The sequence below is a fragment of the Bos javanicus genome, chromosome 16 (assembly GCF_032452875.1).
Source record: "Bos javanicus breed banteng chromosome 16, ARS-OSU_banteng_1.0, whole genome shotgun sequence".
In the NCBI taxonomy this organism is placed as follows: Eukaryota; Metazoa; Chordata; class Mammalia; order Artiodactyla; family Bovidae; genus Bos; species Bos javanicus.
The window spans coordinates 24,227,743-24,254,552 of record NC_083883.1 but is presented as its reverse complement, the minus strand read 5'-3'; the positions used below and the strand labels follow the sequence as shown (position 1 = coordinate 24,254,552).

General features: G+C 40.1%; 1 protein-coding gene and 1 non-coding gene across 5 annotated transcripts; both read left to right on the top strand.

The window, feature by feature from the left end:
• Window positions 1–1,141: 1,141 nt before the first annotated feature.
• Window positions 1,142–26,810, top strand: BPNT1 (3'(2'), 5'-bisphosphate nucleotidase 1). 4 transcript variants are annotated; one of them, XM_061382231.1, is made up of 10 exons: window positions 1,344–1,581; window positions 7,942–8,069; window positions 11,210–11,314; window positions 12,018–12,125; window positions 13,528–13,576; window positions 16,328–16,419; window positions 18,118–18,162; window positions 22,694–22,891; window positions 25,620–25,725; window positions 26,212–26,810. In XM_061382231.1, exons 1-10 carry the CDS (start codon window positions 1,566–1,568, stop codon window positions 26,358–26,360), a joined length of 996 nt encoding a protein of 331 aa, XP_061238215.1. In that variant the 5' UTR covers window positions 1,344–1,565; the 3' UTR covers window positions 26,361–26,810. The 4 variants fall into 4 exon arrangements, with proteins under 4 accessions (XP_061238218.1, XP_061238215.1, XP_061238216.1 ...); XM_061382232.1 differs by lacking the exon at window positions 1,344–1,581 and adding an exon at window positions 1,588–1,712; XM_061382233.1 differs by lacking the exon at window positions 1,344–1,581 and adding an exon at window positions 4,433–4,539.
• Window positions 12,384–12,456, top strand: TRNAE-UUC (transfer RNA glutamic acid (anticodon UUC)). The gene has a single exon. It is a non-coding gene; the product is annotated as a tRNA-Glu (tRNA).

The following is a 26,810-nucleotide window of genomic DNA, read 5'->3' as shown; positions in this document are numbered from 1 at the left end:
GCAACAAGGATGAACTTGGGGGTCATTATACTAAGCGAAATGTCAGAGAAAGGCAAATATTGTGTGATATCATTTATATATAGAATCTAAAATATACAACAAACTAGTCAATAAAACAGAAAAGCAGACATAAATATAGAAAAACTAGTGATGGCGGGCAATATAGCAGCAGAGAGAAAAATGTTATTATGGGATTATAAGAAACTCTGCATGAAATTTTTGAAAATTGTAAAGCACTATAGAACTTAATGAATCTTCCTTCAATTTAAAAAACTGAAAAGAAAATAAAGCATATGAAACTAGGGCGAAAAAAGCAAAGGCCTGAGCAGATGGCTGTGGAGTCTTTCAGTTTTTTTCTGTTTGAGCAATGAGACTGTGGTCATGGATTATTTAATTTTAAAATGTTTAAAAATAAAGTATATTTATTAATATGAAGGATACCTTTAACAATGCAAACTCCCTGTTTCCTTTGATAATTTTTCTCACCCTGAATTCTACTCTGATAAAAGAGTGGGTTTGGCTTTCTAATGAATCAGAAAATTTGTCTTTAAATGGATGAGTTTAAACAATTTACCTTTATTGTTGCAACTGATACCTTTGCTATTAACTCTGCCATATTATTTTATTCTGTCATATTCTAATCATGGTGCCATGCTTTTGAATACTGGGAAGAAAAGAAAAAAAAAAAAAAACAGTGCTGTTTTCACCACAGGTCAGCTCTCCCGTGCACCAGAAATACAGCCTAAATAAATACACAGACAATTTTTGTTTTGGCTTGTTTTAACTTTCAGCATTGCAATAAAAATCGTAATTAGGTTGGGTTGTTGTTGTTGTTTTTTCGATGCTTAAAAAAAAAAAAAACTAATATGATACATTCTACTAGGAAGACAATCTTCCAGGACTTATCATCAGGCAAATGAAAGTCACAGGCACTTTTATGAATCTGGTTAAGTGCTTAAAAAAAAAAAAAAAGTAAGCGCTAGTAACACACTTCTGCATAAAATTTTCTTTAGGGGAGCAAAGGTGGGGGTGTCCAGGACGCCCAAGGGTTGGAGGTTACGCAGCTGGCCCGCCGCCGCAGGGCGGTATCAATAACCCGACAAGTATCTTAAGGATGAACTGTGCGCACAAAGTGGATTAGAGGGCTGCTGCTGCTACTAAGTCGCGTCAGTCGCGTCCGACTCTCTGCGACCCCAGAGACAGCAGCCCACCAGGCTCCCCCGTCCCTGGGATTCTCCAGGCGAGAACACTGGAGTGGGTTGCCATTTCCTTCTCCAATGCGTGAAAGTGAAGTCGCTCAGTCGTGTCCGACTCTTAGCGGCCCCATGGACTGCAGCCTACCAGGCTCCTCCGTTCATGGGATTTTCCAGGCAAGAGGACTGGAGTGGGTGCCATTGCAAGCCAGAATGATTCCTGAATAGTTAATACACCTTTCGTTTTGACTTCAGGAGACTGGCACCTACGTAGAGCTTGAAGAAAACCCGAAAGTGGAGTTTTCCTGAAGGTGGGGAGTCAGAGCCGGGGATGACCAAGTAGCTGTTCTGCGCCTGCGCCGAATTAGCCGCATGCTCAGTAGCCGAGGTAGGTTTGCTCTGCATCTACTGTTGACCTATCCCAGGAGGGTGAACGCTGCCCGGGACCTGGTGCCTGATAACGCTCTTTTGGTTACCCCTGAAGGGTGTTTCGTCTGACTTGGTCCCAGTCTTGTCACCGTAAGTAATTTTGTCCCCTTCGGGTCAGCGCAAGGGCCTTAGGCAGATCTGAGTAGTTTATTCGTCCTCTTAACTCCAGTCCTCTGCACAGATACGAAGAGATTCAAGGGCTTTATGTAAAAAATAATAATAATAGTAAAAATTACGTCAGTCAGGGTGCCTCTCCAGATACTTCAACTTCGGACCTAGATTCTTCAGTGTCAGTATTTTGATTATTTATCCATGCTATTATTTTCATGCCCCTGGGTTTTTTTATGGCTGTATATTGTTGAAATAACAAGGCAAACCTGGACGGAGTTTGCTGCTGCTGCTGCTAAGTCGCTTCAGTCGTGTCCGACTCTGTGCGACCCCATAGACGGCAGCCCACCAGGCTCCGCCGTCCCTGGGATTCTCCAGGCAAGAACACTGGAGTGGGTTGCCGTTTCCTTCTCCGTTGCGTGAAAGTGAAAACTGAAAGTGAAGTCACTCAGTCGCAACCGAGTCGTAGCGACCCCATGGAATACAGCCCACCAGGCTCCTCCATCCATGGGATTTTCTAGGCAAGAGTACTGGAGTGGCTTGCCATTACCTTGTAGAGACTGTCTTACGCCTAAAATTAAATTTCGTTAAATTAGCACACGTTCTTCCTACTGTCTTTTCTGGTTGTAGACTTGCTTGATATGTTTGGATTCCCTGAAAATGTAGATGTTAGTTTAAAAGGTGTGTATATTTTACTGCTCATAAGATTTTCAAAAAAGAGGTTTCGCCACTTTATATCCTTGGTAATAATGATCAGGAGGATTTTCCCTCACACTGTAGTGAACACTGGCCAAATTTTCTTACCTATGCCTGTCTTACAAATGAACAATCCTTTCTCATTGGTTTAGATTGCCTTTCTTTCATAATTAATGGAGTTGAGGGTTCCCTGGTGGCTCAGATGGTAAAGAATCTGCCTGCAGTGCAAGAGACTTGGGTTTGATCTCTGAGTGGGGAAGATCCCCCCCTGGAGGAAGAAATGGCAACCCACTCCAGTATTCTTGCCTGGAAATCCTGTGGATAGAGGAGACTGGTGGGTTACAGCCCATGGGGTCACAAAGAGTTGAACATGACTAAGTGACTAACACTTGAACATGTCATGATTCAAGGCTTTTACTTTTATTTTTCTAAGAATTGCCTATTATTGGTGTCATTTACCCAATTTTATCGGATTATTCATCTTTTGCATATTGATATATGTAAGTCCTTTTAACAAAAATTAGCTCATTTGTCTAGTACGTAATACAAATTTTTTTCTCTTTCTGTCACTGATCTGTTCGCTTACCGTGTTTTGGTTATATAAACGTTTTAATTTTTATGCAGTCAGATTTATCAATTTATTCTACAATGGATTCTTGGTTTTAGTCATGTTTAAAAGTCCTTTTCCAAATTTATAAAACATTTCACTCATGTTTTATTCTTATACTTCTATGTTTTCATTGTCTAGTCTTAAAATCATGGTTTGGTCTGGAATTTACATTGCTATAAAGAGTGCAAAAAATTCCAACATTTTTTTTAGAAGATTAGCAATAAACGATGTTTTGCACAATTAAGTTTCCTCCGTGGTTTAAATTACAACCTTTAGTGTATTTGGATCTAACTCTGGAATTTGATGTCATTAATTTGTCTCGAATTCTGTCCAGGACTAAACTTTTAATTACTATAATTTTATATCATATCCTATTTTGATAACTGGTGAGGAGAGTATCTCTGCCCATTGCTTTTTTTTTTTTTTAGAATTTGCTCTGTTACAGTCAGTTTCCAAAAGAGAAATAAGCTTAGTATTTTGATAGGGAATTCATCATGTATTTTCAGTTCCTAATCTCCATATGTTCACCACATTTGTATTGAGTTCAAGAAGCCACTCCCAGGCTTTGGGAAGAAATGGATCATTTGATTTCTGTTATTTTTGTCCTTCTGAATGAGCCCTGTTAGCAACTATAAAGATTTCTTAAGTAATAGATGTTAGGTTGATTGCCTTAAATGTCATACAGTTTTTTTTTTCCTGCTCTAAGTCTCAAGCCCAGAATGTTGTGGAAAAGAGCTTGAACTGTGTGCGATTCACCGTCATAACTGGTTATCACTTTATATCCTCAGTCAAAATAACGTCGCAGAAGCTATAGGGATTTTTTTGCCCTTAACGCTGTCCTAATGTCCCTGAACTGAATGTCCCTGCAGGATAGTCAGTAATGAGAACAGTCATCGTAATCATGGTTAGCCAGCATTACTTAGTGTTTACCTTGTGCCAGGACTGATTTAATATTTATAACGACTCTATGTTACAATATAACTGTTAGTTCCATATTACCGCTTGAGGCACAGAGAATTTAAGTGGCTTTCCCAAGGTCACAAAGCTAATGTGCGCCAGAGCCGGGAATTGAACACAGGAGACAGGCTCCGGTGCCTGTGTCTTTAACCCCTTTTGTGTTGTTCAGTCACTCAATCGTGTCTGACTCTTTGTGACCCCATGGACTGCACCATGCCAGGCTTCCCTGTCCATCACCAACTCCTGGAGCTTGTTCAAACTCACGTCTGTTGCGTCAGTGATGCCATCCAGCCATCTCATTCTCTGTTGCCCTCTTCTTCTCCTGCTCTCAATCTTTCCCAGTATCAGGATCTCTAATCCCTGTACTGTTTTTGAGTGAGCTTTCAGAGAGACATGCTCACAAAACACAGTGTTTTAGGACCCAGAAGGTGTAAAACTGATAGAGAAGGAAGTACAGTGGATGTAATCTGAACTGCTGTAAGGAAGTGACGAACTTGCAGAAGGAGCTTTTTGGCCTTGCTTTGCCTTCACCTTTGCCATCAACAGGTAATTCTCATTTAGGGTGTGGGAGGGGACTTATCCTGTCTATAATAGGAAGGTCTTTTACAGGTTTTGCAATAATATGATTAGCTATGTTTTCTTTACACAAAGAGCCGAAACTCTGTTCATTTATTTAAAAAATACTTAAGAGAATTACTAGGGCTTGGGGACAGCCTAATATTTTATCAGTAGTTCAGTGTGGATCAAAGAAGTACTTCAGAGAAAATAGTAGAAATATTCTCTCCTTTGCTAACTAAAAGTGATTTACAAGATGTCTTTATAAATCATTGTGCTTTACATCAAACCTGATTTTTTACATTCTTATAAAACTGGTATTTGTTTTAAAGGGTGATTCATAAGTATGGTGCACATTCATTTTCTGAGGAATGTAATAAGACAAAGCCTAAAGCTGTTCTTTAGAAAGAAAATACTGTGGCCTTGGCAAGCAGAAAAGCAAGTGGTTTTAGTCATATATGAAGCTTGCCAAGGCTGGGATGGTTACTGAACTGGTTCAAAGGTAAATGATATCTGTGAAAAGTTAGAACACTATACAGTGTGGGAAAATGATCCGCCTTTCACAGATGGCATTGTATAAAACATGGGGACTGAAAGAGCCCACAAGCACATTAAAATATCCTCAGTGGTTAAGACACCTGGGGAGTAGAGATCAGCTACCTGAAGACTACTTTTTTCAGCACAGAAAAAATCAGTTCCATGGCTGGTCATGGATATAAGGGAATAGAGATAGATCAACGAAGTGTTTGCTAAATCCTTCTCCTGTTTTCTCTCTGAGTTATTGCTGAAGTATTAATAGTTATCATTGTAAAGAGTTTTTCCACATTAGTGCTCAGTATGCCAAGAAAATGAATCTAACCTGATTATAATGTAATAAGATAAATAGGATTCAGATATATAGAAACCCATTTTGTTTTTATCTTAGTTCCAGACAATTTCTGTGTTCAGATACAAAGAAACCCATTTTATTTTTATCTTAGTTCCATACTGGTCCCAGTATGCTATTTATTACATCAGTTTCAGTTGTCTTCCTTCTGAGGGGTTTCAAATATTTCACATGTTTATTGTCTCAATTATGTTCATAATCCCCGTGAACAGAATGTGAATGATAGAAAAAAAGGTGTCAAGAGGTTAAAAAGTGCATCAGATTAAACATGCAGTCAGAAATTGGTGGGAAAATGATGGCTATTGCTGAACTGAGGTTAATAATGTCCTTTCTATTCTGTGTTGTGTTCCCTTATTGCATTGAGATCATGGTGACTTGATTTGGTCAGAAGTGAGAGAGTTTTTGTCCCAGATTGGTTCCCCCTAGGCCTCAAATACAAGACAAAGTACAAGGATTGAGCACAAGAGATTTATTAGGGAGTATTGTCAGGATTCCTCATGGGAAGCGTGAAGGAACTAGGAATGAGCCGGCGGGCAGTGGGGGTGGGAAGCTGGGCCGTGATGCAGCCCCAGCTAAGGCTCAGCCCACCCAGTGGGTATTTGGAAGCTACAATGGCCCATTGGAATTGGGGCAGCAGCCCAGTTGGAATGAGCAGTGGCCTTTATGTCTGCCTGTTGACCAGTTTCAGGTAAAATGACCCTTCTCAGATAAATTCCCTAAGAAAGGTGGCAGCTAAAGGCCATCTGTGGACAGCCCTTTCAGCAAATGGGGAAGTAAGCGATTCAGCCTCAGAGGGGATGTGAGTAGTGTATTTCAGCATCAAAACCATCAATAAGAATGTACAGAAGAATGTGTATGTATATGTATAACTGAATCACTTTGCTCTACAGCAGAAATTAATACAACGTTGTCAGCCAGCTATACTTCAATTTTTAAAAGTCAGTAAGATTGCAGGATTTGAATCTGTATTTTCAAAGAGGAATATATTTGATCCTGGTGGTGGTGGTTTAGTCGCTAAGTTGTGTCCGACTCTTGTCACCCCATGGACTGTAGCCTGTCAGGCTCCTCTGTCCACGGGATTCTCCAGGCAAGAATACTAGAATGGGTTGCCATTTCCTTCTCCAGAGGATCTTCCCAACCCAGGGATCGAACCCTGATCTCCTGCATTGCAGGCAGGCAGACTCTTTACCGACTGAGCTACAAGGGAAGTCCCATACTTGATCCTAAAGACTGTTTTTCCATATTTTTTGTTGGGCCAGGGGCTACATGACACGCCTCACTTTCCCAAATGATTGGTTTTCACTCCTATGACCATGCTATTTGTTCTATTTGGCCGCTGGTGAAGTCTTAGTTGCTCAGTCCTGTCTGACTCTTTTTGATCCCATGGACTGTAGCCCACGAAGTTCCTCTGTCCATGGAATTTTTCAGGCAAGGATACTGGAGTGGATTGCCATTCCCTTCTCCAGGGGATTTTCCCTACCCAGGGATTGAACCCAGGTCTCCTGCAGTGCAGACAGATTCTTTACCATTCTAGTCACCAGGGAAGGCCCTGGTGAGAATGGTAGTAAATAACCAGCGGGTGAAATTTTATTTAATGTCTAAAGGAATATTCATTGGGTTTCAGAAACTAAATGTAATCACATGCAACCCCTCCCCTTTTAAACTATTAATACGTCCCACATAAGGGCTTCCCAGGTGGCACAGTGGTAAAGAATCTGCCTGTCAATGCAGGAGATGCAAGAGACTTGAGTTCCATTCCTGGGTTGAGAAGATTCCTGGTAGGAAATGGCAACCCACTCCAGTATTCTTGCGTGGAAAATTTCATGAACAGAGAAGCCTGATGGGCAACAGTCCAGGGGGTCGCAAAGAGTTGGATATGACTAAACACACACATACATACACTTCCCATGTACGCAAACGTCCCTTATGCTATTCATCCCTCTCTTGGCATTACCTGTTTTATAGACATTAGGTTACAGTATCTCACCCGCGGCCCAACAAAATATTAACTCTCATTAGTGGAGAAGTAAATGGCAACCCACTCCAGTATTCTTGCCTGGAGAATCCCAGGGACAGAGGAGCCTGGTGGGCTGCCGTCTATGGGGTTGCACAGAGTCGGACATGACTGAAGCGACTTAGCAGAAGCAGCAGCAGCAGGGCACAAAGTATATTTTTAGCCCCTGAACCACCTTTTAATGGACAGCATTTGCACATTACACACATCATACATCAAACATTTCACATGCTCATAGGCCTAAACCAGTTACCTCTATACCTCTTTTTCCCACCTGCTGAGAAAAAGAATACTGCTGAATTTATTGGGAGAGCTGATGCTGAAATGGAGCTTTCTCCAGGTCTCTTTCAGTAGATGTTTATTAGAGAATCTACAGTTAATTGAAACCGTCCCAAGGAAGAGCTCAATATCTACGTGTTGAATTGAATTCAGGTAAATGAAACCAGCAGCTGGTTTTGAAAGTAACAGAACATTTCTCTTGATTTCCCTTTAGGGCCCATCATGGCATCCAGTCCCACTGTGTTGATGCGGTTGGTGGCTTCAGCATATTCTATTGCTCAAAAGGCAGGAACGATAGTCAGGCGTGTTATCGCCGAAGGAGACCTGGGTATCATTGAGAAGGTACTGAAAGTCTCATCTCATTTCATACCACCTCCATTATTGTTCCTTGAGGTTTAGGTAAAAGGATGTACCAATCTAGACACACTAATAGTTGAAGTAGTCAGTGGCTTCCTTATGGAGCCTGCAAGACCCTTAGTTCAAATGGGTTCCATTTCTGCTCTGAACAGGGCTCCGGACTTCCGACATCCAGAGCTTTTATTTGTATGACTGGGTCTTCTGACCACTGTCCAGGTCCAGAGCACTGGAACCAAGCTTCATATCCTGAAATAATCTGCTTCAGGCAGAGTCATGCTGTCCTTAGTGAACTTAACATATTTGGTCAAATCTGGCATTTAAACAAGTATCCCTTATATTCAAGCTTTAGATTTTTTTTTTCTTCATGGAAAAGAAACCTAAAGCAAAGTTTTTCTTTCCAGTATAATAACTAAAAACTTGGGTAAATTATCAGAAAGATAGTTTAGAATGGTAGTTGATTTTTAAAAGAAGTCTCACCCTGTATGTATTCTAGTTTAAAACATAATTTCTTCCACAGGATTTGTTATTTCACATTACAAATTTGACTTCTCATCATAATCTTTAAGAAAAATTGTATTGTAGTTTTACCAAAATGGGAAAATTTAGGATATTATAAACATTTTAATGGTTTGAAATAGAGATGTAGTTTACACTCCTTTATGATAAGTCAAGCATCTACTTAAGGCTACTTATATAAAAAATAAGGACCTTATATACAAGTAAAAAAAATAAAACTTAGAAATAAGTTCCTGTGAACTAATTATAAGATTTTTAGCATAACTGCTTTTAAAAATTAAGACTAAAAATCACAAGAACAAGTAAAATAAATCTTATTTCTTTTTTTGATAGATTCATGGGCTTAATAGTATAGGAAAGAGATATATAGGGTATTTTGATCTTGAAGTCAAAATTGATTTTGAATCAAACTTTTTAAAAAATATTATAGTACCTCATTTTCCATTTTCAGAAAGTACTCAAGTTTTTTATAATACATAAATGACATCTTCCATCCCTTATCCTGAACCTTGGTTAATGTACTCATAACTCTGAACAATGTCAGTTACCCTCCAGTTTTTTTTCATTATACACTTTCACCCTGGAAAGGGGTCATTGGTGACAGATCAGAGGATTCTGCTCTTGACTGTCTTTCTCTCTTTAGCCATTAACTTAAATACAGTATAAAAAATTTACTGAATGAGTATTTCCCAAAGTGTTGTTAAAGAGGAGGCTAAAAAAAAGGATGCTAATCAAATTTGTCAATAAAAATGAAGCTGGGAGGGCTAGTTAATGTATTGGATCACAGAATAAGTATGTGAAATAGTTGCCAACTCTGAGAAAGATGGGCCAAATTCAACAAGATATTACAATAGGAATAATTATAGAGTCCCATATTCTGTGTTCAAGTACTTAGGAGTGAGTCTGATTCAAATTTGTTTGAAAAAGAGGTTTTAGTTGATCACATACATGCTCAATGACAGATTAACAGTGTAAAACAGCTACTTTAGAAGGCTACTGATCTTGCTATCTTGTCTTTCTTATCATTTTCTCTATTATGAAACATAGAAAGTGGAAAAAATTAGCAAAAAGTACAAAATCATCTATCGGCCACCACTGCCAATATTTTGGATCATATCTTTGCATATTTTCCCCTTAGCTTCACTTACTTTGTTTAAATTGATTTTCTGTTGTGATTATATTAGATGGGCCACTTTGTAGTGTATAGCTAAAGAGTCATAGCAATACAGTGTTCAAGTTAGAAAAAGAGATAATAGGGACTTCCTAGGTGATACAGAGGCAGGACTCTGCACTTCGAATGCAGGGGGCGCAGGTTTGATCATTGGTCGAGGAACTAGACCCCATATGCTGCAGCTAAGGGTTAGCTTGCCATAGCTAAAAGAATTTACATGCTGCAACGAAGATCAAAAATCCTCCATGCTGCGGCTAAGACTTGGCACAGCCAAATAAATAAATACGTATTTTTTTAAAAAAGAAAGAAAAGATAAAAGATAATAATGTCACTGTCCTCTCTACTGGTCAGATACTCTTGGTACTTCATATCCGCTTGTTGACACCTCATTTTAAAAGAGACAGGAAAAAATCAGATTTGTCACACAAAATATCCAGAATGGTGAGGTCTGGCACTGTGTCAGTAGAAAGAGCAGGAAATGTCTTACCTAGCGAGTCTTTGGGATAGCTTTCCTCATAGAGTTGAATAACTGTCATTGTGTCTTTCCCTCTGAAGCAGTGCTGTCTAAACTTGACTGCTAAGTGAGTAATCTTCAATTTCAACAGACCTTTCTCGTAGTTTCATTCCACAGTTATTTACAGAGCACCTACTATGTGCCAGGCACAGTTCTTTAAGAAATAGAACAAAGTTCTCTGTCTTTGCAGCCCTGCATTCTAGCAGAATTGTTCTTTGCATTGAGATAAGCAGCAAACTTCAGTGTTGTAGAAAAAAAATTTGATTTTCACAGTCATTCCTTATCTCATTACAAAGTATTACCAAAGTTCTTCCTGTTGAAGATAATCTGTAAATCCACCTAAACAGGCATGTATAAATTGTGACATATCCTAACTGGTTGAAAACAAGATAACAAAGTGGTCACTGTGTTTTACAAGTGTGATTTTATGACATGTGGATTGAGTTGAATGCCATAGGTGAGTTAGGTAGTAAATATTACTGCTGTTCACTTTCATATTTTTTATAGTTTAAAAACAAGAATTTTGAAATAAGAAATAATCATTCTTAGGACCTCTTGAATTACTAGAATTAGGATTCGTGACTGAAATTTATAGAAGAATCCATATCAGAATACTGTTAACTGCCTTGAAAAATGTATAAATTTCCTGTCAACCTGCTTGAGCAAAAGATTAATGTAGAGATCTGATAAAAGGAATTTGTAAGCTGGGGCAGAAAATGTTCTAAATAATTTAAAAGTTCGTTTCCAAACTTTAGCCACTAGAAGTCCCATGAGGAAAACCAAGCCAAGAAATTAGCTGACTCATATGATGTTAAGCTCCATCAGTCTTAAAACAGACTGTAATTTAAATGGATATAGATAATCACATGAGACATCAAAGAACAACTTTATTAGTTCTGCGAAAATGTACTTTCTTTGTTGCAGACCTGTGCAACAGACCTGCAGACCAAGGCTGACCGTTTAGTTCAAGTGAGCATATGTTCTTCATTGGCACGGAAGTTCCCCAAACTAACAATTATAGGGGAAGAGGTAAGACTTGTCAGGGATACCATGTGTTTTTTTTTATCCCTGTTCACCATATGGATTTGTAATTGTCACTTTGTTATACACTACTTTTATGATTGCAAGCATTGTATTTTTGTGTTTTAACATAAAAATAGCTGTGATGTTCCTTGAACTTTCAGGCAATGTCTGCTTTTAATATTTTGGCCTATTTCTAGACCAGATGTCTCAGTTCTTGACCATAGACAATGTGGTTACGCTTGTGACATTCAGCATACAAAGTATAAGATGAGCAGAATTCTCCAACTTTGAAATAAAATGAGTTTTGTTGTTCCTGGTTTTTTGGTGTTTTTTTTTTCAGTTAACATTTACTTGCCTATTTATTCAAAGACTAACACTGTGAAGGTGAAGGAGTTGACATCTCATATATCTGAGAGTAAGACATAGCTGATATCAGAGCCACTTGTGTAGATAAATGTGTAATACTTAAACGTTCTTTTGTTTTTAATCTTTTCAGGATAATGAAGTTAGGACCCTTTGTAATCAACTTTGATGAGCCATATATGATTTGTTTTTGCAATTTTATTCCATTAGTTTTAAAAGCTCCAAATAGAAATGGTAAACAGAAAGAACTAGTGAAACCTATGATGCTGCGTTACTTGTTACTGAGACAGAGGGTATTCTGTAAAGAGGAAATAGCTTCGGTCATCACCAGTATTCCCTGCTTTAGGATCTGCCTCCTGAAGACGTGGATCAAGAGCTGATTGAAGATGGTCAGTGGGAGGAGATACTGAAGCAGCCGTGCCCATCACAGTACAGTGCTATCAAGGAGGAAGATGTATGACCCATACTATTACTTACCTCTCTGTTAATCTTCTGTTTTTGTTGTAGTAAAGGAAATAAAATCTGCCATCATAATAAAAAGTTGGTAGTTATAAAAAACAGGGCAACCAGGAACCTGAAATCTTTTAGAGCCAACATAGAAATGTCTGGCAACCATACGGGATGTCTCACCTGTTGATTTTGAGTTCATTTTCTCATTCTGTTGATTTCCTCTTCACTCTAAAACTGTTACTAAAAATACATTTGGGGGAATTCCCTGGTGGTCCAGTGGTTAGGGGCTCTGTGCTTTCACTGCAGGGGCCCAGGTTCAATCCCTGGTCGGGGAACTAAGATACCACAAGCTTCATGGTATGGCCAATAATAATGATGATAATGGTAATACTTTTAGGAAGAAAATCTAATTTGTTATTTAGTAGATTTGATAGTAAAACTTTTCATGGGTAATTGGAACTGGAAAGTGATGAAATGGATCGCTGCCTTATATTTTTGGAAGGCCGTAAAACTTACGCCCCTTGCTCTTTATAGTTGTTTAAATTAAATCTGTGACTTCAGATAGCTATCACCCTTCTTTAATGTTTGCATTCTAGTTTATTTAACACACATTCGTTGAACACATACTATGGGTAACGTGCTTTGTTCTGTGATACGGAGTATGGAAAGAAAAGACATGATGTCTTCCATCAGAAATATGCCCTCATAAATTCACGTCAAGTGTTGTAATTCTAGTGGTTCGTGACTGTGTATCCTGAATCATATTGAAAGTCCTAAGAAGAGAGGATTTCTTGTCTATTCTATTTCAGTCTTATAAACAATTCATTTTTATTGGCCATATGTACACTGTGTCCCTAAGATAGTCCAACTGTTGTTATTTTTTCTAAATCAACATTTATATATGAGTAGTATCCACACAACACATTTTTGCTGCCACTTTAAAGTTTTCCTTGTATCACGATCTGGAGCTCAGGATGTTCATGGCAATGTGTTGTAGTTGTTTAGGTGACAATAAACTTTTACCAGTTCAGCATTTTATATTTAAAAAAATTTTATTGAAGAACAGTTGATTTATAGTGTTGTGTATCTTTGATTACAAAATACTTTTTTTACTATTTTTTTTGATTATTACAAAACTGATGACGTTGGCTTAAGCCTCCCATAATTTCAGAAATGAAAAAGATAGTTTTTAGTTTATCTATTTAAATCAATTTTTTTTTTAATTTCTGTTTTTTTTTTTTTTTTTTTGGCTGTCCTGTGAGGCTAGCAGGATCTTAGTTCCCCAACCAGCAATCAAACCTGGACTCATGGCATTGGAAGTGAGGAGTCCTAACCACTGAACCATCAGGCTATTTCCACTTTTTAAAATTTTTATATGCTTAATTTGGACATGTTCTCTTTTTTAGCTTGTGGTCTGGGTTGATCCTCTGGATGGGACCAAGGAATATACCGAAGGTTAGTATCTCTTCTGTATTTGGCTTTTGTATCTGTGTTTGGCAGCAGTAGGACTAGTATATGACGTCCAGTTCAAATACCAATCCCCCCAATACAACCAACCCGAAGGTCCCATACACAAGAATAACTGACATTAAGCCAGTGTAACCAAAGAGACTGTACTGAACCCCCAACTTTATTAGGTAGAAAACCAAGAGCGTTGCTGTACTGCCTTACTCTGCCAGCATCCCATGGTGCGCATGCCTCACTCCCCTCCTCTGAGAACTGCTGTCTCACTTCACAGCATCACCTCTAAAGATGGGTTTTGAAACATAGTGCAATATTTCTCCCTCCTGAAATTATCTAAGATCAGCAGACTTAGAAAGCAGCAAATTAAAGTTGGCAACACTGAAGTGAAATGGACCAGGCTCAGAGCCAGAGTGGTAGATTTTAGGAGCACAGCATAAGCTTAGATTCTTATTTTGGAAGGAAAGATTAGCGTGGGTTTTCTTATATCGGTTCTCAGCTTCATGGCTTAAAAAAAGAAAATGTCTCATAATCACTAGAAAAAACTTTCTCTGTCCTTAGATGAGACACATCTACAAGTGAATTCTGTAGTGTGTATGTGTGTTTTTCCAGAAAACATCTCTATAATCCATTGAGAAATAGGAGAGCTCTAGACAGTTTAAGTGAGTATAAGAGCAGCTAACAACTGGTTCAGATCTCAGCCCCCACGTCCAGAAAGTTTGATTTACTAGCTCTACAAAGGAGCCTAAGAATCTGTATTGAAAAAATTGAGCCCGTTCATTCTAATGGCATCTTCCCTGGTGGCTCAGATGGTAAAGAATCTGGCTGCAATGCGGGAGACCTGGGTTTGATTCCTGAGTCAGGAAGATCCCCTAGAGAAGGGAATGGCAACCCACTCCAGTATTCTTGCCTGGAGAATCCCACGGACAGAGGAGCCGGGAGGGCAACAGTCCATGGGGTCTCAGAGTTGGACACGACTGAGCGACTAGCACTTTGTTGCACTTTCATTCTGATGCTGCTTGTTAGTTCATCGTCCACACTGTGAGAAATCTTAATTTAGAGGCTTGAAATACAAATCTTGATGGTGATCCTGGAATTGAGAGTGATCTAGCAGGCAGAAGTGAGTCAGATGGTGATGGTGGGGAGCGCAGAGGAATCTAATGATGGCTGTGGAGTTATGGCTGATTTACTTAATTGGTTTACAGATTGTTACTAATGAGACCATGTGTATCAATCAATTCAATTAAGTGGCCATAGTTCCTACTCCTGTCCCTGGTCAGCACTCTCTTATAATTTGTGTATTTTGCCAAAAGTAGGTTTAATCAAGGATGCTGCTGCTGCTGTCGCTTAAGTCATGTGCGACTCTGTGCGACCCCATAGACGGCAGCCTACCAGGCTCCACCATCTCTGAGATTCTCCAGGCAAGAGTTCTGGAGTGGGTTGCCATTGCCTTCTCCGTAATCAAGGATCAGTCAGTTCAGTTCAGTTCAGTCGCTCAGTCGTGTCCAACTCTTTGCGACCCCATGAATTGCAGCACGCCAGGCCTCCCTGTCCATCACCAGCTCCCGGAGTTCACCCAAACTCATGGCCATCGAGTTGGTGATGCCATCCAGCCATCTCATCCTCTGTCGTTCCCTTCTCCTCCTGCCCCCAATCCCTCCCAGCATCAGAGTCTCTTCCAATGAGTCAACTCTTCACATGAGGTGGCCAAAGTACTGGAGTTTCAGCTTTAGCATCATTCCTTCCAAAGAACACCCAGGGCTGATCTCCTTTAGAATGGTCTGGTTGGATCTCCTTGCAGTCCAAGGGACTCTCAGGAGTCTTCTCCAACACCACAGTTCAAAAGCATCAATTCTTTGGCACTCAGCTTTTTTCACAGTCCAACTCTCACATCCATACATGACCACTGGAAAAACCATAGCCTTGACTAGACAGACCTTTGTTGGCAAAGTAATGTCTCTGCTTTTCAATATGCTATCTAGGTTGGTCATAACTTTCCTTCCAAGGAGTAAGCGTCTTTTAATTTCATGGCTGCAGTCACCATCTGCAGTGATTTTGGAGCCCCCAAAAATAAAGTCTGACACTGTTTCCCCATCTATTTCCCATGAAGTGATGGGACCAGATGCCATGATCTTCGTTTTCTGAATGTTGAGCTTTAAGCCAACTTTTTCACTCTCCTCTTTCACTTTTATCCAGAGGCTTTTTAGTTCTTCTTCACTTTCTGCCATAAGGGTGGTGTCATCTGCATATCTGAGGTTATTGATATTTTTCCCAGCAATCTTGATTCCAGCTTGTGCTTCTTCCAGCCCAGCGTTTCTCATGATGTACTCTGCATATAAGTTAAATAAGCAGGGTGACAATATACAGCCTTGACATACTCCTTTTCCTATTTGGAACCAGTCTGTTGTTCCCACGTCCAGTTCTAACTGTTGCTTCCTGACCTGCATATAGGTTTCTCAAGAGGCAGGTCAGGTGATCTGGTGTTCCCATCTCTTTAAGAGTTTTCCAGAGTTTATTGTGATCCACACAGTCAAAGGCTTTGGCCTAGTCAATAAAGCAGAAATAGATGTTTTTATGGAACTCTCTTGCTTTTTCCATGATCCAGCAGATGTTGGCAATTTGATCTCTGGTTGAATCACTGTAAATTCCTTACCTTTATTGCAAAAATAACTTGGGAGGCGTTGATGTGCTGCTAATGAGTCATAACATGAGTTATGTAATTGATATGAGTTTTCTTCTTTTTAGGTCTTCTTGACAATGTAACAGTACTTATTGGAATTGCTTATGAAGGAAAAGCCATAGCAGGAGTTATTAACCAGCCATATTACAACTACCAGGTATTACTCTTAAATGATACTGAAATATTTTTTCAGATAAATAATTATGGTGTTCTATGATTCTTAATGCTATCTAATCTAGTGGTTTCTAGCTTGGTTGCACCTGCAGTCTGGGGGAACTTTTCAAAGTAAGGATTCCCAGGTCACACCCCAGATGTACTGAGTCAGAACCTCTGGGGGTGATGATACCAGGAATATGTATGTATTTATGGGACTATACACAGACACACTGTATGTGTTGTATATGTTTTTTTACATATGCCTTATGATTCAAATCATAAGCAAAATTGGGAATTACTGATATGGTTCTTGATTAGCTTGATCATTGAGGCACCTGATTTACAGGTGGTGCTTGAAGCACATTGAAGAAATGAACCATTTCAATCAAGAAAAGAGGCTAGCCATGTTGTTTTGCAGGTAATTCCACATAATGCCTAAATTATGGTCAGCATTAAATAAATATGCTCTTGCACTGTTTCCTCTTACTTTTTCTCTCTAATCTGCTTTGACTTTCTACTGTACTCTCAAGAAATTGTCTTCTGTAGAACAAGAGGCTAATGTACTTCCAAATCAGGAATATTACCATTAGATCACATGAAATGTTAAAGGAAATTGTTGAAATAAAATACTTAAGGTATTTACATTAGTGTAACCTTGATGAAAGTGAAAGTGGAGAGTGAAAAATTTGGCTTAAAGCTCAACATTCAGAAAACGAAGATCATGGCATCTGGTCCCATCACTTCATGGGAAATAGATGGGGAAACAGTGTCAGACTTTATTTTTGGGGGCTCCAAAATCACTGCAGATGGTGACTGCAGCCATGAAATTAAAAGACGCTTACTCCTTGGAAGCATATTGAAAAGCAGAGACATTACTTTGCCAACAAAGGTCCGTCTAGTCAAGGCTGTGGTTTTTCCAGTGGTCATGTATGGATGTGAGAGTTGGACTGTGAAGAAAGCTGAGTGCCGAAGAATTGATACTTTTGAACTGTGGTGTTGGAGAAGACTCCTGAGAGTCCCTTGGACTGCAAGGAGATCCAACCAGTCCATTCTGAAGGAGATCAGCCCTGGGATTTCTTTGGCAGGAATGATGCTAAAGCTGAAACTCCAGTACTTTGACCACCTCATGTGAAGAGTTGACTCATTGGAAGAGACTCTGATGCTGGGAGGGATTGGGGGCAGGAGGAAAAGGGGACAACAGAGGATGAGATGGCTGGATGGCATCACTGACTCGATGGACGTGAATCTGAGTGAACTCCGGGAGTTGGTGATGGACAGGGAGGCCTGGAGTGCTGCGATTCATGGGGTTCACAAAGAGTCGGACACGACTGAGCGACTGAACTGAACTGAACTGAACCTTGATAGATCTTTAGAGAAAAAAGTAACTAGAACGGGGACTATTACTTCTGAATGTCCAAATTGAGTTAAGAGCAGGATTTCTACTTCTTAGATAACTTTGGGTTTTTCCTACTGTGTATATCATTATAACTTTTTTAGTTATAGTCGTGTGCTTCTTAAGAGTGTCATGTAAACTTTAAGGTAAGCTAATACTGTTCCTTAAAAGAGGGGCATTTAATTCAAAGATAATATTGCAATGCATGGCACCTTTTAAAAAAAAAAAGGTTTAAGTGCTTTGGAGTTACTAAAAATTTCCGTCATTTCTTTCTGAAGTTAGAATACTTGTATTCACTTTCCACAGAACAATGAAAATCAGAAGTTAAGGGAACCCAGGAATGACGCAAAGGTGAGAAAAATAGCTAGGCTTTTGGCTCCACTGGTAGGTAGAAAGAAGTAGGCAGCTTTGGTACCCCAGGAAGCCAGTGTCTGTGCCATCCCCAGCTCATTTTCCCCTGTTCTGCTTCTGTCCTTTGTCACCTGTCCCTTTACCACCTTTCCTTCTGTACACTCCCTTTCTCTTTGTCTCTTCCTTCTCTCTTGCTTATGCCTTAAAATTTGTTGCAACAAGGAGAAAAAGTCGCTCAGCTTTGTTGGTAGTTTTCAAGGCTGAATGTTCAACTTAAGATCTTCATCGTTTATCAAGAGCTTCCTGTGTACTGCCAGACTCAAGGATCTACATGCATTATCTCATTCTAAGATGCACCATCATTCTTTAAGGACACCTTCATCCCCATTCAAAAGATGAGGACACTGAGACAGATAACTTGCCCTGGTTGGTCACTGGCAGATCTGGGATCTAAACCACAGTCCGCAGTCTGTACTGCTCTCTTAGTCACATAAAGCACTTCTCACAATTCAGACTGCATTATTGCTTCTAACAGATACTGAAGCTGGGAAGCACTCTAATTAAAAGAGCATGGCAGAACCTACTGTATAGCACGGGGAACTCTACTTGATGCTCTGTGGTGACCTAAATGGGAAGGAAATCCAAAAGAGAGGGGATATATGTGTATGTAGAGCTGATTCACTTTGCCGTATAGCAGAAACTAACACAACATTGTAAAGCAGCTATCCTCAGATAAAAATTTTTAAAAGAAGAATTCTGAACAGGAAATAAAAAAAAAAAAAGAGCATGGCAAAGTACAAAGAAACCCAGTCTGTCTGAACATCAGAGCTAGCTCCTTAACCATTATGAATCTTACTTGTCTCATCAGTAAGATGAAAGTGTTAGCCTTTACTACACCCAGACAGTTGGTGTGGCTACTCTGAATGGGAGAGATAGTGAGAGAGGCTGAGAGATCAGGAGCTCAGAGGGAGGCTAGCCGGCTGCCTCGTGGGGTTTGCATTTACCTTGCCAGGGTGCCAAGAGTCCATGGTCCCGTCCTCTTTACCTTCGTGTTTATTTACACAGGGCGTGTGAGTTTTCTAGGGCCCAGAATACTCATATCCCCCTATTAAGTATGCTTTCCTTTCTTTTTCAGAATGACTGGAGAGCTGAATTAATAAGTAGGGGGTTTTTTTTAATGTTTTTATTTACTTATTTTTTTAATATTTTTAATTTTTTGGCCACACAACACGTGGGATCTTAGTTCCCCAACCAGGGATCTAACCCACGCCCCTTGCATTGGAAGCACGGATCTTGACCACTGGACCACCAGGGAGGTCCCCATGAATAGGTTTCTTAAGAGCATGAAGTTGGTCTCGGCAGTTGAGCTGAAGTGTAATGAGTACCCGGAGCCTGTCAGTACTCTGAAAAGTCCAGCTTCTCCTAGGGTGTAGATGCTAGAGCAAACAGGAAAAGCAGGCGAGCATGCACTGAGCCCCAGTGCCTGTTCTTTGGTTCCTCTGTTTCCCCATTTGCAGAGTGCTCTCAGCACTTTGGAGGCCAGCCTCCTCGCCTGTAAAGAACCACCTCGCCAGTGACACGGCCCTCCCCCAGGCAGTCCGTCCATTTCCAGTGGCTGATGATTGGATAGGTGTAAAGGCCTGGCATTTCATCCCAGTTTGTGATATGTTCTCTACCGGGGTCCAGCCCCGGTTGGATCCAGGGATTCCCTCAGGAGGATGGCGTTGGCGATTAAAAGGATAGTTAAAAGGAGAAAGACACAAAGGCTTGACCTGACTGGTTTATGTGGGAAACTAATAAAGTTCGTGGCACTGAACTTGCTCAGACCATGGAGGCTGCAGGCGCCCTCTCAAATCGCGGAAGGTGCCTCACCCTGGGCACCTTCTCAAGTGGGTCTTAGAAGCCTAGGCAAGTAAGTGGTCTCAGAGAGCCCCCACGCTCCAAGTCAGTCACCCTGAAGGAAGAACAGAGAAGAAAAGGAGGCAAGAACGACACGGGGAGACCAAGCTTTGAGCAAGGCCCATAGCTTTATTTTCAAAGGGAGCTTATATACCTTAAGTTGTGCATAGAGGATAACAGGGGGTGTAAAATCATGCAAAGTCAGCAGTCTTTGATCCTTATCGAAACCAGGCTTTCTTTTCTGCAAACTTATCATCGTATACAAATGCTTTAGGTGATTTACATCATCTTCTGGCCAGAAGGCCTGTTAACATTTTATGACTCTGATAAAGGTTTGTCAACCATAAGACTTATTTTCTCTAAGAGTAATTATTTTAAAGTTTGGCGCCATCCTCCGAAGGTGTTAGATAAAGTTGCATTCCTATAGGGGAAAGGTGCAGTGGGCTTACAACAAAGGAAAGAATTTATTACCTTGAGGGTCTAAAGTTGTTAACACCAAGGCCACTACTTATTTTTTCTATATACCAACTATATTAATTAATACACTTCCAAGGATACAATACAGGGGATGTGGAAACTTGGCGGCAAGCATTGGCTCAACAATGAAATCTTCTACTAGTTCTATTCTAACAATTTCTAACCCTCTGAGAGGCTCTATACTATTTGAATACCTTAAGCTTCCCATGCCTCTCGCAGTTGGGAGACTGTAAACAATCGTATGCGTAGCTGTAGGAGTCCGGATAAACCTGTCAGGCAAGTTAGAGAGCCATCTGAGGGGTTTGGATTGAAACACTCCTATTATGCCCAGGAGGCTAATTAACTAGAGCTCTAAGTTGAATTCCTTTAGAGAAAGGTGGTCGGGGATAGCCCCCCGTTAATGTCAGAGGAGTTGGTGAAAGTCGTAAAATAGTAAAACAGATTCTGGTTTTGGGGTAGATACTCAGGCAGATCCAGGGGGGCCCTTTGCATATCAGGCCTTTGCCTTTGCATATCAGGCCTCTCCGCATGACCTTTGTCATGGGTGGGAACTCCCGTGCTGGCTCCCGGCAGTTCTCCCCAGTTTGGTACAACCCTGAGGAGCTGTTCGGGCTCCAGAGCTCCCCCTGGGGTCGGCTGAAGCTGTGGTCGGGTCTGCATCATAGCTCAATTTCTCCCTCTGCCCACTCACACCACCTCCCCTCCTTTGCACAGTGTGGATCCCAAGGGCACTCCTTCATAAACACCCTTCTTAACTCAGAGCCCGCTTCCCAGGGAATCCAACCCTGCAACACAAGCGTCTTTCACTGTAACAGCACCCAGAGTACTGCTCTAGGGTAAACAAAATGATGTGTGTGAAAGCATTTTGACAAGTACACTGAGGTAGATAGTCTAGTTCAGTGATAACAGATACTGGCTTTGAACACAGAGGAGCCTCAGTTTGATTATGATCTCCCTAGAGTCCTTGGAGAAGGAAACAGCAACCCACTCCAATATTCTTGCCTGGAAAATTCCATGGACAGAGGAGCCTGGTAGGCTACAGTCCATGGGGTCACAAAGAGTCGGACATGAGCAACTTCACTATACTCTATACTATAGAGTCCTTGGTCAGGTTACTGAATGATTCCAAAACTCATTTTCCTCATCTGTAAAATAAGGATGATAATGCCTACTACATGGGACTGTTCTGAGGATTAAATGAGATAATACATGTAAAGCTCTTAGTATGGTGCCTGGTACATGTTTAGTATTCAGTAAAAATACATGTCTGTATATCCACTCTATTGCTATAGTGATATTTCGATGACTTTGTGTTAACCATTATAGGCTTCAGGTTTAGCTTCCTCGAAATACAGGTTATGTTTTTCTATGCAAAGTCTATCGTTATAATAATGTGGTTGAAAATTCTTTGAGCTCTGCAAAGGAAAATACAGATTCTGGGATTGCATTGTCATTGTCGTTTTACCACCATAATTGTCAGTAAAATTTTTTAACCCTGACCCCATTATCCACGGCCATTTTTCAGCATTAGCTTCTTCAGTCACTTTGTCTCTGTAGCAGCCAAATGTATTATCACCGTTTCCTGTTCCCATAGTAATGTGATCCCTGTTGTTCCTTGGACAATGAAAAGTAATCAATACATGATATTTCATTTCCTGGGAATTTATGTACCTTTTGCAAAACAGCTCTTTGCAAATACAATAATGAGGCCGTTGGATAATTCTAAGAGGACCAGGAATCAGTATGTGATATTGCCTTTCCTGAAGACTCCAGGCAATAACCAGAAGTTTCTTTCCACACTTTTTTTTTTCTTTACATTCTTTTGAAGTCCAGTGATTATTATTATTATTTTGGCTGTGCTGCATGTCTTGCAGGATCTCAGTTCCACAACCAGATGTAGAAACTGGACCATGGCAATAAAACCCAGATCCTAGCCACTAAGCCACAAGGGAACTCCCAATTATCAACCAAAACAACAATGAGAATAATCAGTTGATCCTCTCAGGAAAATTTCTTTGTTGGTGATACTGTTTTGTACTTTATAACATTACCATTTTTTTAATCATGTTCCTAATATAACTACATGTTGTATTTATAATGAGCCTTTTTCTCTAAGTGATGACAAGCTTTGCTGTTGTTCCATCTGTTTACACAGGCAGGACCAGATGCTGTGCTGGGGAGAACTATCTGGGGAGTTTTGGGTTTAGGTGCCTTTGGGTTTCAGCTGAAAGAAGCGCCCGCCGGCAAACACATCATCACAACAACCCGGTCCCATAACAGCCAGTTGGTTACGGACTGCATCACTGCTATGAACCCTGATGATGTGCTGAGAGTAGGAGGAGCAGGAAATAAGGTATGAAAATGTATCCATCATCTCCTCTGAAATGCAACTGAATCATTGAAAGAAATAACTGAGCTTTTACAAAATGTGAAATCAGAGTTTGGGAGAAGAGAAGAAAGATCGTTATCTGCCATTAAAGACACATTTCAGCAACATTTGATTTTTTTTTTAAATGTTGTGGTTCAAGCCTTTTTTAACCTAAGAGAGTTCAGTGATAATATAAGTCATTTGCATAAGGCCCCATGCCTGTTGCCAGTCTTTATTTTCTCAACTACCCTCTTGGATTACTTCCTAGATCTTCTACAGACTCTAAGGATGGGCCTGCCTCCCCTCCCTGGATGCCTCCCCCATTCATTCATTTAGGCCCACATCCTGAGAACATGGTGAAATGAAACACAGTTTGATCTCCATCCCTGATCTCCTCTCATCTGATTGCCCCTTGGTTATCATCATGATGACATCCTTCAGGTGTCTCAAATTCAGCATCCCCAGTTGGAGCACATCCTCTCTCTACCAGCACCCAAATGTGTTCCACTCGCTACTTCCTATCTGCTTAATGGCATCGCCATTTTCCTAACTCTTCTAGCCAGACACCTGAAAGTCATCGTATCCTCCTTCCTTCCTCACATCCTATCAATCTGATCCTACTTACGGATCTTTTTAATTCTCCTCTAAAGTCTCGTCTGTCTCAACTGCCAGTGCCCTAGTTGAAACCTATCATCGTCCCGCATCCAAACTTTACGGCAGCTTCCAAAGTGGTTCCCCGTTCAAGGCCATGTCCTCACAGTGCCACTAGAGCAATGAAAACACACAACTTATCATGGCACTCCCCTGCACCACATCCCTGGGTGATTCCACCTCACAGCAGCTGAGAATGGGATGTAAATGCCTCTATATCCTGACACCCAAATGCCCCCAAGCATGTGTTTTTCCCACTTGTGTGTCAAGGGCGACAAATGATAAATATTTTTTGAACTGAATGGAATTCATTTCTCCTCCCTTATCCTTTGGAAGTGGGCTTCCCTGGTGGCTCAGATGGTAAAGAATCTGCCTGCAATGCGGGAGACCTGGGTTTAGTCCCTGGGTTGGAAAGATCCCCTGGAGGATGGCATGGCAACCCCCTCCATTATTCTTGCCTGGAGAATCCCCATGGACAGAGGAGCCTGGCAGACTACCGTCCATAGGGTCACAAAGAGTTGAACATGACATGAGCGACTTTGTAAGCAACTAAGCACACACACCCTTTGGAAGCAATAATCAGCTATTTCTAGATTTTCCAAAAGCATTTGCTTGTAAGAGGGTGAAAACTGGAAGTAACAGTATTTTGAAAAAAAAATTTTAAACATCTCAAAGTAAAAATATATTCCTGGTATTCCCTGAAATATGATTTCTCTTTACTCCTTTTGTAACTACAAAACCCATTACCTCTTTTATTCCCAAGGGGTACCATTCCCCATTGGAACAAAGTCCCCATCCTGCACAACCCCCCACCTCTTTTTCTTCTATGAAAAGACTTTGTTGGGCAGTTCTTAACTTTTTTGCGTCGAGGACTTCTTTGAAAATCTAACAAAAGTTATAACTAGCCCCTCTTCTCTCAAAAAGTATTCCTGGCACAGTTCTTGGCACATAATAAAGACTTGACACAGATTTCCTCAAAGAAAGAGAAAGGTTTTACTCAGAAGTCTACAGCAAGGTTTAATGGTTTGAAGGTGTTCTTGAATACAGTAATCCTAAAAGGAATAGCTGGTTACCTTGTGTTCACTGAGGTTCTCCTCATTCTCCTGGGCTGGTCTTTTCATCTCAATATTTGCATTCTGAATTTTATAGTACTAATTGTTTCACAGTGTAACCAAAAAATAAGCCAAGTGGCTAATGAGGGGCTGATAGCAAGTTTATGTTTAAGTCACACAGTTTCTATTGGCAACCTTATTTTTATATGAATATTACAGATGTTAGTAATATGAGTCTTTTAAAATTCACACTTTGGTAGCAGAAACAGTAACAGATAAGATTCTAAAACATGGCTTCCCAGGAGGCTCAGTGGTAAAGAATCCACCTGCAATGCAGGAGACCCAGGAGGTGCAGGTCCGATTCTTGGGTTGGGAAGATCCCCTGGAGAAAGAAATGGCAACCCACTCCAGTATTCTTGCCTGGAAAATTCCATGTTCAGAGGAGCCCGGTGGGTTGCAGTCCATGGAGTCAAAAAGAGTCAGACATGACTGAGCATACACATACACATGATTCGTAAACAAAGACTTACGAAACTGCTTGTTGGATTAGTCAGCATCACACATCTATTAGAACTTATCACAACTTATACATTACTGTGCTGGCTGATATTTCTGTCTTCTTTACATAATAATGGTCAAATTTTTGCAAGACTAAAAAACTTTACTTTTTCTACAACAAAATATATATAGCTTTCACAATAAAAAGAAAAACAAACACCATAAAAAAGGGAAAACTTTATTTTCCTAACTTGGAATATGAAGAGGCTGCAGATATCCTCCTCATAGCTTATTTGACTACTTCCCCCCCTCCTCAGATCACTGTATAATTACACATGTCTTCTGTATGTTTCTTCATAATACTCGTGTCATTTATACCTGCTGAAGGCTTTAACCTAAGTCGAGTCTGATTGAGGAATCGAAATGCTTGAGAAAAAAAAACGAGCAGTTTCCCTTTATTGGTACCTCAGTCATTTCATGGTCAAGGGATTATTACTCTCTTAACCTTACAGATAATTCAGCTGATTGAAGGCAAAGCCTCTGCTTATGTATTTGCAAGTCCAGGATGCAAGAAGTGGGACACCTGTGCTCCAGAAGTCATTTTACATGCTGTCGGAGGTTAGTCCATTTTATTTGGGGGGAATTATACAGTTTTCATATTATGCTAAAAAATTATACAGGTTTTATACAGTTTTCATATTATGCTGGGACATAATATTTCAGTAGTATTACTTTACCTAGACTCTTAAAATGTAAATGATAGAAGGAAAGTTAGAGGTTATACAGTCCAACCCCTGCATCGTATAGGTAAGAAAGTAGATTTCCAGCAAACTCATTCTTGAGTTGGGGAAATAAGATCCCACATGTTGCCCAGTAAGGCAAAAAAAAAAAAAACTAAACTAAATTATTTTAATCAAGGTGGAAAAAATAATGATAGCCTTTAGTTAGTCTTAAACTGCAAGTGAAATTAACACTTAAGCTTTGTGGTCCCTTCTCATGTTCCTTATTTTATCCAACATTCATTGTATATTATTACATAGGGAAGCAAGAAACACTTAGATGATCTGATCAGTCATTGACATTGTATTGATGTTTTTTCCACAGGCAAGTTAACCGATATCCATGGAAATGCCCTTCAGTATAACAAGGAAGTGAAGCACATGAACTCGGCCGGAGTCCTGGCCACACTGAGGAATTATGACTATTATGCAAGTCGAGTCCCCCAGTCTGTTAAAAATGCCCTTGTTCCTTGAAGGGAAATCTTGTCAACTCAGCCAGGAGAAGGACTTGGTTCTCAAAAATAATACATTTTAAAATTAACTGAATGGAATTTGAGCTCCACTTTTACTTCATTGTTGATCACCAGTTTACATTTGATTACTTAGGAGTAGAAAATAGAATTTTTAAATGTCTTGATAAATCAATCACCCAGACCAATTTTGACATCTGGAAAATTTGCAAAGTCACTCCGTGTCACATTTCTTTTCCTCCTTTTATTTGGAGCAGTGAAAGAAAAGTTCATTTCCAATTCGCTGTCCTGATCCATTGCTGAATCAACATTCCTATTTTGTAAACAGATTTCTCTAGGGCATAGAACCAGTTGTTACCTGAATCTCATTCTTGTCTTTCAGTGTAATGTAAAAAGTTTCCCTACTCCCATCCTGAATACATTAAAATGTCATTGTATATGTTGAAGAAACAGA